The 12,852-nt window shown below is 52.0% G+C and overlaps 1 protein-coding gene and 1 long non-coding RNA gene across 4 annotated transcripts in view; one reads left to right on the forward strand and one right to left on the reverse strand.

Moving 5' to 3' along the window:
* Positions 1-8,647: 8,647 nt before the first annotated feature.
* SLCO2B1 (solute carrier organic anion transporter family member 2B1) overlaps positions 8,648-12,852 on the reverse strand; it is a 69,399-nt gene continuing 65,194 nt past the window's right edge. For all 3 annotated transcript variants that reach the window (XM_035330666.1, XM_035330659.1, XM_035330676.1), the window contains 4 exons: positions 11,639-11,808; positions 10,525-10,589; positions 9,974-10,094; positions 8,648-9,188 (listed from right to left, as the gene is read on the reverse strand). In XM_035330666.1, coding sequence (XP_035186557.1) covers positions 9,014-9,188; positions 9,974-10,094; positions 10,525-10,589; positions 11,639-11,808 — 531 coding nt within the window. In that variant the 3' untranslated portion in view covers positions 8,648-9,013. The remainder of the gene's footprint in view (positions 9,189-9,973; positions 10,095-10,524; positions 10,590-11,638; positions 11,809-12,852) is intronic.
* LOC118169400 overlaps positions 12,427-12,852 on the forward strand; it is a 15,246-nt gene continuing 14,820 nt past the window's right edge. Inside the window, exon 1 of the long non-coding RNA XR_004752072.1 lies at positions 12,427-12,588. This is a non-coding gene — a long non-coding RNA (uncharacterized LOC118169400). The remainder of the gene's footprint in view (positions 12,589-12,852) is intronic.

Here is a 12,852-nt window from a genome sequence, read left to right on the forward strand (position 1 = left end):
TTGACCAAACCACGCTCTTCAGGACTCGGCCGCTTAGCTCACAAGCGGTCCTGAACCGTCGCAGCACCTCTGTTGTCTTTGGCAAGGTTTAATCCCCCTGCCTGCAGAGCCATTGTGCCCCTCGGAGTATTTACAAGCGGAGGGGACCGCGTGCTGTCTGCTCTTCCTGGAGGAGACACGCAGAAGAATGATGAAATCTTTCCAATTTATGGACGTGGGGCTCCCTGCGGGGGGACCTGTTCCTGGTCGGAAGGGGATGTGCTGGAGAACATCCCCTTCCCCTGCGTTTCCCACCGCCTGCGCAATTCTCTCGCTGCCCAGCCCATAAACAAGCGGAAGGAGCAGCTTCCCCCCAGGTACCCGGACAACCTTTACTATTCTTATACGTTTCTGGAGAAAAATAAACATGAAATTTCTTGTTGGAAGGAGGCAGGGCAGGATCCACATTAACCCTCGTTACCCCCCTCCTTTTGCCCTCTCCCACAGGGACGCGTGGACAGAAAACTTCTTGGTCCATCGTAGCTCCTTTGGGGTCTTCACCCGAGCTGCTCGGTGGCCCTGCTGCAGCTCGTGTCTGTCCCCATGGGATGCCCTTGCTGGATGGGGCATGCAGGAACAAATTTAAACATTTAGGAGCCTTGTGTCTTGAGTGACATCGACATTCGTACAGCAAAATTGACTTCAAAGGGGACAGAAAGAGAGCACACGGAGGCATGGAAGCTTGGAATGGTTGGAAGGGACCTTAAAGGTCATCCAGCTCCAACCTCTGCCATGGGCAGGGACACCTCCCACCAGAAGACGTCTTGTGGACATCTCTGTAGGGGATTTGTTGGACAAGCTGAATCACCTCCCAGCTTCACCGTAGAGGACAGATGCTCGCGGCTTGGAACTGATGGGGCTGGGAAGGGGACAGTGGGGACCGCAGAGGAGCCAGGCGCCATGGGGACGAATTATGCCCTGGCTGCATGCTCTCTGCAGCCAGCACCGAGCCCAAATCGCCGCAGACTGCTGCTCTCTGAGCTGCCCCTCACCTCCGGACCCTCCGTTCCCAGAACATCTTCTGCAATTGCTCCCCAGAGGTACGGGGAATCCTGGACACTTTGCAGCTGGGATTTCAGGGAACGGCCTTGGCACGCTGGGCCGTTAATTGCAGCTTTTCTCCAGCTTCCTGGAAACAATAAGGCTGTAATTTCCTCCGAGCTGCCTGTCATTACCACCACGGTCCCAGAGCAACGCATTGCCTCGTGTGCCAAGATGCCTTCAGCGTTGCTTAAGGACAAACCCCAGCGTGGACCCCAGGCTGTGTTGCTTTGCTGCCGGCGGTGACCGACACGAGGACGCTGCCTCCGCCTGCTCCGGGTGCAGGAAAATGATCCAACAGGACTCGCTGCAAGACCTAGAATCATAGAATCACAGAATATCCCGAGTGGGAAGGGACCCATAAGGATCATCAAGCAATGACAAGCTGTTTTTTGGGAAGAGGTGTGCAAGGGGTATTTTTTTTTTTTGCCTCAAAATCTTGCCCGATTTGGCTTCTGTGAATCTAAGCTTCTGCAAAGCTTCTTGCCCCGGGTTTGGCACAGCTCCATTGTGTCCCTGAGGGGATGGGACATGCTGCCAGCTCCGTGCCATCGCTGGTCTGCACCAGGGGCAGCGGTGTGAGCAGGACCCACACCTGGGTGGGAGCGGGGCTCTCCCCAGTGCTCCCAGTTCGTTTCCTGCTGGTGTGCCCATTTCTCAGCCTCCCAACCCCAGCATCCCCATCACAGACCCCAGCGGGGGCACAGGGGCGCACCCAAGGGTGCACAGCCGGTACCCACCCTGGAAACACTTGGAGGAGACGAAGAGAGGAGACCTTTCTCTACACCCTGTTTCTCCGGAGGCTGTCTGAAAGCAGCAAGAGGCATCAGCTGTAAGGAGTGTTGTTCTTGGCTATGGGACCCCTTCCTCTCCAACACTTGTCCTCTGTCCCCTCTGTCCCAACAGACTCTGCTTGTCCTGCAGCCTCTGTGCCTTCAGGACCCTTCACACATCTCCTTGTCCACCCTGGTGGCCTCTGAGCCCCAGGACACCGCTTTATCCATGTCTCCACATTTTCTCCAGGGTTGCCCGGTAGAAAATCTCTGCGAATCTTTGCAGGTTTCTCTCCATTTGGGTGCCGTTTGGATAGGGCCAGTCCCAGCGTGCTACGAGGTCATGGTGCTGGGAGAAGCGGAGGTGGGGATGGAGAGGAGGGAAACCTTTATTTAACAGCTCGTACAACAGCCAGAAGATTTCAAAGTCAAGTTGAGCTGGGGATTTTTTTATTATTTTTTATTTTTATTTTCCCCCTGAGGTTTGCTTGGAAAATTATAATGGTGTGCAGAGCTTGGAACCATCTCAGGTTCCGGTCTCCTTAGCAAATGACATTTTAACTAGAAAAGTGAGGTGAGAGGGATTAAAATGTTACGGCAGCCTTTATCGGCGCCGTCTGAAAGCACTCGTGTCCTTCAGCGCCCTGAAAGCAACAGATCAGGACGGAGCTGGGAATATTCTCAGTGGCGCAGCGTCAGCCCTTATCAGATCTGGGGGATAAGGGGCGTTGTTCCCTCGCCGCAGTGATTTCAAAGCCTTCGACAACAACTTTGTTACGAGTGCATTAAGCCCCAAAAGATGAATTTCGTATTTCAAGAGTAATCATTACTCAACCTGTCTCCAGACGCAGAAGAGGCTTCCTGATTTATTCTGCTCTGTTTGTCTTGGACCTTCAAGTAAGCAAAGCTGGAGAAAAAAAAAAAGAAGGGAGGGCACTCAGAAATAAGTAGGGAAACACTCAATTTGGCAATACTGGGACAAAAGTTTTCTGTCTCAGGGTGCAAGGGATTGTTTCTTCTCTGCAGAGCACAGCAGGTGAATTCTGGTGAATGCCAATTTAATGCAATTGACATTAAATTAATTGATGGGAGCTTAAAACCACTGTAAGGAAGATCCCACCCTTCAGATTTACTCAGGCAGCTGCGGTCTCCCCATGTCCTCACATGCTCCAGCCAAAGGACAAGGAGGTCACATCAGGCATGGGATGGTCCTTCCACAGCTCGTTAATTCATTTTTTAAATTATTATTATTATTATTATTTTTTTCACAGCAGCACCTTGCACTGCTCCCTGACCTGCCCGAGACATTGGCCACAGCAGAAACCCCAGACGCAGGTTTTCCTGCTCCCCACCTGTCTGATGCTTTATAGGATGAGCTCTTCTCTCCTTTTACATTTGCAACCGTACCTGATGCAATCTGGGGCATTACTGCCATATATATGGATCTTGCAATAACCTCTTGGGTCATTAATGAGATTTATAAGCTCAGGAACAGACCTCCCCTCTGTTCCTCCTCTCCACTTCTGTCACTGCCTCGCGCAGAGCCTGGAACTGGGCTGGAAGGGGCTCCACAGGCTCATCTCTATTACAGCTTAAGGAAAGACGGTGCCCTACCAACAGCCCCCTGCTTGTGGCTTTGGGTTAGGCTGGTGGGACGCCCTTTGTGATCAGGGGTTGACCCAGACGTCCTCCAGAGGCCCCTTCCAACCCCACCATTCTGGGATCCTGTGGCTCTGGTACAGGCATCTCCTGTTCCCAAAGCCTTCCACTGATGGGGACCCAGGGCTTTGGACTCTGCTCCTGCACCTCATTGCATTTATTTTTTTCCCCACTCCTCCACCGAGCCCTCCTTCCCCGTTTTCTCTCCGTGTCGAATCCCAGCCCATCGATTTCGGGATGTTTCTCCAATTTGCCACAAATGATTTGAATGCTAATCCTGCCATCTGCAGTGCCGGTGACCTCAGGCAGAAGTTTTATTAGCTCCTCTTTGTCTCATTATCCAAGCCGTTAATTAAACTATCGATCGGTGCCAGAGACAGGACAGACCCTTGTGAGATTCTGCTAGATAAATCCCTTTGGGTAGGCAGGAAACTGCCCGTAGCCCCTGGAAGGGAAGCTTCCCAATTATGCCTGCTCTTTTCCCAACTATGCCTGCTCTTTTCCCAATTATGTCTTCTCTTTTCCTCCTCTCTGCCTGGTAATTTCTTGTGGCTGAAAATTATGGGAATATTTTCGGGTAGGGTCAAAATCATTACTGCAGTCAAGGTGCTTCCCCAGGAGGGCCAGCTACATGCCAAGGTGAGAAATTAAATGTTTGATGTGGTTTCTCTGTGGCAATCCATGGCATCATTCTCCAAGTGCTCATATGTCGATTACTGAATCCTTCACCGTATTTCTGGTGGTCAGGGTTAAGACGGGGGGTCTGCATCTCCCTCATTTCCCAGTTTTCCCTTTCTAAGATCCTTCAGGAGCCCTAACCTCTGTGGATTGTGGGGTTAATTGATAGAGGTTCAATATTTGCTTGACAGGTCTTTGCAGCATCCTGGTGGGAACTTAGGAGACCCTCCCAAGCTGTGCGTTCCTCCCTTTCAGACACACATTTATAGGTGCCAGGAGCACCACGGGGAGAGAACCAGCAGAGATAAACAGCCCGAGGGGGTTCTGGGTCATTTAAAAGCTCCAGCTTTGCTCTTTTTCAGAAGAATGAGCATCGTGCTTAGCTATAAGTAGCTCTCAGCTCCATGAGTGCCTTGGTTCAGCTCAGACAGCCAGCGATGAACCAGGTTCACTGAACCTTTGGCAGACTCTGCTGATGGTTTTCTCCTCCTGATGGTTTTCTCCTCCTGATGGTTTTTTTCTCCTGATGGTTTTCTCCTCTTGATGGTTTTCTCCTCCTTTCCTCCTCCAGCCTGCAGGGCCTGGAACCAACAGTGACTATTTGTGGGCTGAAGACTACAGCCTGGTGGATAAGATATTTAGTGGGAAGGGGTTAAAACGCCACGGGTGGCACCGGTGCTGCTGTCCACAGCATGCAACTTGTTGGAAACCCTCACGGAGGTGAAGGTTTGGGGTGTGGGTTCCTCTGCTGCAAGCAAGGGCTTAAATCACGGGGAAATTGGATCAAATTGGAACAATTACTGGGTTTGCTGCTGCGTTGTGCTGCTCCCCACAGCCTCCCTCATCCCTCCCCTGCAGTCGAGCGGGGCCATGGGCACGGTGCCACCGGGTCCCCAGGGTGATGGGGGCTTGGAGGCGAAGCTGCGCCCAGCTGGGTGCTGCACATGAAGGAACCAGAGGGAGCCCGGAGGTGGCAGCGATGGATTTATTAGGTTTAGGAAACACAAGCCGGAGAGAGAAGTTGGATCTGCTGGGTTTGCTGACTGCAAAAAAGGGGAAGGCCAAAGGGTGATAGATAAATAAAAACAAAGTTGTTGTCAAGAGGAGCACAACCAGGTTTTCCCCTGTGTCCCCTAAGGAAGGGCAGGAGGAAGTGTGCTAATTTTGCAACAGAGATTTGAGCAAGCTGGGGAGCTTCATCTCATGGACATGTAGGCAATCAAGCCAGAAATTGGTATAAAGTTCATTATCTGGGCTAAAATAAACCCACTTCGGGCTTATTTTAGGTCTGGGGCTCCCAATTCAAGAGGGATGGGGAAAATCGGAGAGCGTCTGTGGAGGACGTGGGGCACGCTGTCAGTGAGAAGAAGTTGAGGAGCTGGGTCCATGTAGGGTGCCCAAAAGGATGCTAAGGGAGATCCAAAGCCATCCTGCAGCCCCTGAAGGGCCCTGACAGAGGTGGAACTGAACTTTTCTCAGCCTCAGCAGGGGAAAACAGCCCCAAGGAGGGTCTGGGAGGTTCAGGAGGAACCCTTTTCACCAGAAAGGTGGTGCAGCCTTCATCCAGTGCCAGTGCTGGTCCTGCCAACCAGGTCTCTTATGACACTTCTCTGATTCCTGGTCCTCAGCTGAGCACTCCATGGGCTCCTACAATGCTCTGGTCGGTAGTTATTAAAACTGGAGACTGCACTGCACTGGACACCAGCCACTGCATTAAAAGCATATGTAAAAAGAGCATCACCATGTGATGCAAAGATGCCATAGACCACAGATGAATCTGCAAAGGATTGACATGAACAGGGTGATTTAGTGGTGGTGACTCTACAGAAAAACAGGTCCAAGCCCTGGCAATTTTTTTCCTGCAGAGCTAGCTGTCTCTGCCCACTGCTTTGCTGCCTTTGCTGGAGCCTGTGTCCCCTGACAGATTCCTCCTACTTGGCCAACCTTTCTTCTAGTTGGAGAAATATTCTTACCTCCTGCTTTAAATCGTCCTCTTGCCCCTGTGCAATTCTCACTGGCCCAAGAAGCATCGTTTTGCCTCCAGGTCTGCAGCCCGTAGTGCTACAAAACACGCGGTGCATCCAGCTCCCGGATGGCTTTGCTATACCTGCCCTGCTATAACTGATCACCTCCAGCCTCCCTGGAGCACAGAGGAGCAAGACCTGAAGTCAGTGGAGCTGCAGCACAGCTGGCTTGACTTGTGTTATCCACCCCTACGTGTTTTTTGCCTGCTGCCTAAGGCAGACCCCTAAGTGGCTTGTGAAATCTGTTTTAAGCCAGCTCCAGGGGGAAAACTCTGGGGAGGAGTTGGCAGAGCACAGCAGCACAAGCCCCAGATGCTGCACCTCACTTTGCTGCAACCCCCCACCTGCTGCTTGCCCTGCAGTAGATGCTCTTCCTCCTCCTCCTCCTCCTCCTCCCTTGGTGCTTAGCATCTTGCCAGGTTTCCTGGCTTTTACCTCCCTCCAAACCTTTCCTGCTTGGAGCCTTTCCAAGCAGCCTTCCCTTCACCTTCCCTTGCAACTCAGCCACTTGCAACACATTTATTAAAGAGCTCAGAAGATAAGAAGGGGAGAAGTGTTTTTATTTCTCTTTATAGAACCTCCAGCCCAAATTAATGGAAATTGCAGGAAAAAAAAAAAAAATATGATGGTCTGGCAATTGTGCGGGTGCCTTCTGCCTGCCCCAGGAGCCCAGAAAGCCTGGGCACCGCTGGGGCCGAGGGATGGATTGATCCTTGCAGCGTGGGATGCAGCTGAAGAAATGAGGAAAGGGATGGCAGAGATGCTGCAGAAGGACCGTGCTGGTGGACCAGAACTCCTGGACCTGTGTGGTGGCCTCCAGTGCTCCTGAGCATGGTCTGGTCCACAGGTTGGTGAGCGGTGCAGCCTTTTGGGCTCCAGCCCCTGCCCAAATTTTTCTCCCCCCCAGCCCAGGGGCACTCCTGGCTCAGCACACCGTGCTTTTTGTGCTGTAGGAAACAAATCGTGTTGTTGTCAGCTTGCTCGGGTTTGGAAAGTACCCTGGAGCAGCCTGAGGTTGGGCTGAACAAGGCAGGAAACCGCCTGCAAGCCGAGGGCTTGCGCTTAGCCAGGAAAGACCTTCCTTCTCTGCTGGGTGCAGGGAGGGTGCCGCAAACTCGTGGGCTGCCAGGGGCTGGAGAAACCACTCTGAACATCGTGGTCTGCCTCTTCCCTCCTCCTCTCCCCCCAAAATTCATTCCTATTCCACACCTGCTGACAAAATTGGTTTGGAAGCTTATTTTACCTAGTCATGACTTGGAAAGTGAGAAGAGTGCAGACCCCCCAGATTTTGCTTTTTGACGCTTGTGGTTAGAATCACAGGGTCACGGAGTGGGAAAGGGCAACAAAACCTCAGCAGAGCCCAAAGCCAGGCAGGAAAGAGGGGGCAAAGCTGAGAGCCTGGAGCAGAGCCATGGGAAGGGAAAGAGAGAAAAATCCCTGATAGAATCACAGAAGGGTTTGGGTTGGAAGGGACCTTAAAGCCCACCCAGTTCCCTCCTACCGTGGTCAGGCCCCCTGCCCCCAGCACATCCCAAACCTTAGTGTAGGACCAGCTGCCAGGCTGTGAGGAGTTAATGGATTTTCTCCACAGTGTATTTGCTTTTTCCTTTGCATATTTGGGCTGAAATTAGAAGTTTTGGTTTTACTACTGAATTCCACTCTGGAGCCAAAAATTACAAGGTATCAACGGTCTGCGATGGCACGCTGATGGGATGAGGCCACCAACATAATCAACACTCGAGTGGAAAGGAGCCCTGAGAGAGAAAGAATGCAGAAAATAGGGGAAGCTGCACCAAAATAATACCAGGCTCGACCTTTGCCCTGTAATTACAGCTGCCTCTGACAGTAACCCCTTCAAGGAGCACAGTGAGGCTGCCTGCTCCGTGGTCAAACACATTAACCACGAGCTCTGCCCAGTCTGCAAAAGGACTGGGCTCCCCTTCTGGTCCTGCACCCCCGGGAAAAGTTCTGCCTTTCCCAGACCAGAAGATGGGAAGGAATCTTAATGCTTATGTACTTCAGTAAGTTACTGTGGCAAGCATAGATAATGCAAAAATGAGTTATTTTTATTATTACTGCAAAACGTGGCTATGCTGCCAAGGTGCTACAAGCCTGCAGCTGTTGATTTTCTCTCCTTGCCTGGATCTGAGGTTCCTGTTAATGCCTATCCCTCCCCAGCACCCTCCTCCCTGCCCCTTATCACCCGTCCACTCCTGCCAACAAAGCATCTCCCGCACAGCAGCCTGGAGAGGCATGGCAATGGCACATAGCCTAGGCAAAAATCCCACCAGCATCATCTGGAGCTGGGTGAAGCCTTCAAGGATAGAGAACATCTTACAAGAGCAGAAGGAACAAGAATAATTAGCTTTTGGGGGAGCAAGGACAGACCATCCTTCAAGGGTTCACTACAAAACACTTTTTGTAAAAATCATTTATTCTTTTTTTTTTTTTTTTCTTAAAAAAAAAAGCCAACAACTCTCTGGTCTCTGGCTTATGGTTAGTGCTGGCACCACTGAGACTGTCAGCAGGAACAAACACTTTGGAGGATATAAATCCAGAAAACTGCAGTGTCCAAGGGTTAATGTGCGTGGACTACCCCACGTGAAGGTGCCACCTGCACCGCTCACGTGGAGATGGGTGCAGGACAGCGCGTGGATGGGCTCCCAAGGCACTACAGAGGAAGGTGGGAAGCAGCCCCGTTGTCCATCGCCCCAAGCATCTGCCCTTCACAGTTCAAGTGCAGGGTGATTCACACGGCTTCGCCTCCCTGGGCATGGATGACAATTCACATTTTTGGCATCAGACTTTGGATTCTGGGCTCTTTGTGGTGCTTTCTGCCAGTTTCTTCTTCTCCGGGTCTGTCTTTGTCTCTGGCACATTCCTGGCTTCCATCTCCTGCCTCCTGAGGATCATATAGACGGTCACGAAGCACAGGAAAGCGCCCACCTCGAAGAAAAACTGGAGACCAAGATACCTGTGGTGTGGAAACATAATCAATCAGGGCAGCAAGGGCTTTGCTGCGTGCACCAAGCACCAAGACCCAATGTCCCCAGGCAGCCAGAAGACACCAAGCATGGGGACAGGCTGCTCGGGCAGAGCTGGCCCCACTCAGCTGCAAGCTGAGCTCCTAAGAAGGATGGCAGAAAGAAGAGGAATAGCCATCAAACCCTTCTCTTTGGTGTTGGGGTAACAGATCACATCTCCTGGTAGAAAGGAGGCAGATAAAAACATGCCTTGGGGTTGAGGGTGGATAAGACTTGCTGCAGCTACCGGGCAGGGACTTGTTTAGCAAGGATGAATTTGCAGTGGGAACACAAAAACACCTACAGCTCCCTTCCAGCCCCTCCAGGGCACACAGGTCAGTTTTGGTGTCCTCTGTGTGTCTCCCTGTTGGAAGATGGGCCCTAGGGTGCAAAGTACCCTACAGGGTCCCCGCACCAGCTTGCAGGCAGTGTTGAGGGGCGATGCAGCGTTGAGTGGTGGCAAAGGGGTTGGGCCAGGCATTCTCCTTGGCATGTTTTTGGCTCGTGCCAATGACTTCCCTCCAAGCCCTTCCTGGACACCACTGGGAATTAGCAGAGGACAGAGGGATGTGAGGCCCCTGCTTGCTTACCAAAGAACAGAACAGATGCAAGTGACCTACAAAGTCCAACTGCTTGACCACTGCAGGGCTGACCATAAGAGCATGTTATTAAGGGCACTCCCATGGCATAAAAGGCCGCTTTCCCCCGCAGCCCTTGTCCCCACCACCAGCCCTACCTGTGCCTGAAGAGGTTGTTGTCGTAGTATCTGCAGGCTGCATTCCTGTCGCACTTCTTCTCCCAGAGGATGCAGGTGGTGTCGATGGCGCTGCCGTACAGAACGGGTCCCGGCATCCACGCTGCAAGCAGAGGGGGCTTTGTTATGGTACGGGAGCATCTGTATGGGACAGACCCAGCCCCATCTGCCTGCAGTTCCGGGGGCCTCCGGGTGAAAAGGAATTCCCACCTCATGAAAAATAACCAGTGGGATATGGGGAAATGAAATTTGCAGCCACCCTGATACACGGGGGCAAACGTGGGAGTATTGGCACACAGCCAGAGGCTGTCCTCCTGGACCCCTGCCCTCTTTCACTTAGCCACATAGATGCACCCCGACAGAGATGCCTCTTCTCCTCCCCATCACGCACAGCCTGGGAGGCTTAGAACAGCGTGAAACTCTGAGCAGAGAACATTTCTGCAGCCCTGGGGCGGCTCAGGGATGAAATCCACATAAATTCCAAAGAGCTGCCATGATTTTCCAGGGTGGCATTTCAACGGATTTTGATTTACCTAAAATTCTCAGCAGCATGAACTGTATCCCAACTGCAAACGATTTGTCTTCAGGCTGGATGCTCCTGAAAAATAAATAAATAAATAAATAAAATTGAAAGCGTGCCCTGCTGCACTTATGCAAGGACGGATATTTCCCTCCCTGGCATGGCATCCAGTACAGCACCCCCACCCAGAAAGTCACCCTCCAGCTCAGCCACCAAGATCCTGGGGCAGTTCCCACTGAGGTCAGCAGAAAGGACCTCGGTTCATTCATTAGGGCTGGAAGCTCACCGCAGTATTTTCTTGGCCTGCAAAACCTAGCCAGCCCCGCAGGAAACAGGGAGGAGCTCGGCCAAGTATTTTTGCTTTTAATTTAAAGAGCCTGTATGAGTAAGACACAAACATTATAGCCACTGGCTCTGCCGAACAAGCAGAACAAGGATGGCTTTCTGTAACTGAAAAAGTGATTTACCCATTGAGGATGTGACTTTCTTTGTGTTGTGTTGTCCCAGGGTATATTTTGGTGTCAGCCCAGTTTTTTTCAGCCCATTTTGGGCTGTGGTTCCTGCTGGGGTCACACCGAGAGGATGCTGGGTGGCAGCACACCTTTTCCTTTCTCTCTGGCTTATGCAGAGCTCACTCATGGCATAAATAGTGATTTAATATTGCCTGGGGGTCGAGGTAAAAATAGGCTTTAACCACAGCTCCTCCCTGAAAAGCAACTGTTCTGAGTGCATTAACCACGGAAATGGGCTTGAAGGTATCATTTATATATGATGTGCAATTAAACCTCCTAGCTTAACACAGAGCTGCATTAAAAAGTGATTAATTAATGGCATAGCTCATTATTGAAGTATCAGCCGTGGGTGGGGAGAAGGAGCAGGAGGGCTGCAGGACCAAAGGGCGAAGATGGGCTGCCACGTGCGTGGCCAGATGAGAGGAGCAGGGAAGCCCTGCTCTCCCTTAGCCCCACCAACATGTACCAAAACCCCATAAAAACAGCAGGAGGAGCTGCTCACCCCAGTCCCCCAGCTGGAGAGACCCTTCCTCCCTGCTCCTCACTTTCCCAAATTTCTCTGTGTCCTCAGAGGAGCACCCAGAGGTTTCACCCGGGCCACCCTGGTGTCCTCACCTGAGGATGAGCATGAAGGACGGCGTGTGGGACGTGCTGGCAAGGATCCCTGCCACGCAGGAGAGCACCACGAAGGGCAGGAGCAGGTGGGAGCAGCCGGTGCCGCAGGTCCCGGGCTTGGCAAAGCCCCCCGTCCCGTTTCTGGAGATGCAGCTGCAGTTGGTGTAGTTCTGCAAAGAGGAGAGGAAAGCCAGAGGCTGCTCATTTGATCACGGCAGTGGGGATGCCAGGGATCGCTGCCAGCTCTCAGAGGGAGGGCGGGTGTTTGGGTTTTGTCTGTAAATAATTAGCGGTAATTAGCACTCAACACTACTGGGAGCAGGGAAATAAAAAGAAATAATGATTCTGACAGAGGATAGCAGACTGAGCGGATGAGGAAACACGTTTTTCCAACCCCACATCCAGCTCCCAACATGTTGCCTTCCCTGGAAGGAGGTCCTGGTCCCACCAGGTCCCATGAGCATCATTAGGATGCTGCATGCATGAGCTCATTTGGCCGATGGGGAAGCAGAGCTGGGCCCACAGGAGGGCTTTAGTCCATGTCTGTGCTTCCAGAGGCACCTGGACATGCTTCCAACCCAGACACATCATTGTCTTGTCCACGTGAGCCCCAGCAATGCCTCCCTACCACTGCAGCCATCCTTCTGGGCTCACGCTTCCAGTCCTTTGATCCACGCCTGCTGTGCGCTGAGGATGCTTGGGCACAGGTTTATTTAATGCCATCATTTGTCAGCTGAATGCTTCGGCATGGTGAGTAAATCTGGATTCTTGGCACGGAACAGTCTCACCAGCAGCTGATAAAACACTCGAACCTGACGTGAGCTCACTGGCTTCAGTTTTATTTTTCAGGCAGAAAGCTCCAGGGGAGCAGCCGGGCACCATCCTGCATCCCCAGCATGTCTCCCGCAAGGAGGCTGGCTGCGAGAGCTTGCACCCAGGGCGATGCTGAAGTGGGCAGAGGGGCAGCCCCCCTGCAGCACCCGGGAGCTTTACACCCAGGCTCAGCACGGTGTTAAACCAGGAAACACCTCCTGGGAGAAAATGCAAAACCTCACCTTTGAGAGAGGGTCACAAATAAGCAGCACTCTGTTTGCAAAGGGAGGATGCCCCAGGCAAGGCATCGTAAGATTTTCTTCTATTTCTCCAGCTTTTAGTTACAATTCTCATTTTCTTTCTTTCTTTCTTTCTTTCTTTCTTTCTTTCTTTCTTTCTTT

This window comes from Oxyura jamaicensis, chromosome 1, assembly GCF_011077185.1.
Source record: "Oxyura jamaicensis isolate SHBP4307 breed ruddy duck chromosome 1, BPBGC_Ojam_1.0, whole genome shotgun sequence".
NCBI classification, from domain to species: domain Eukaryota; kingdom Metazoa; phylum Chordata; class Aves; order Anseriformes; family Anatidae; genus Oxyura; species Oxyura jamaicensis.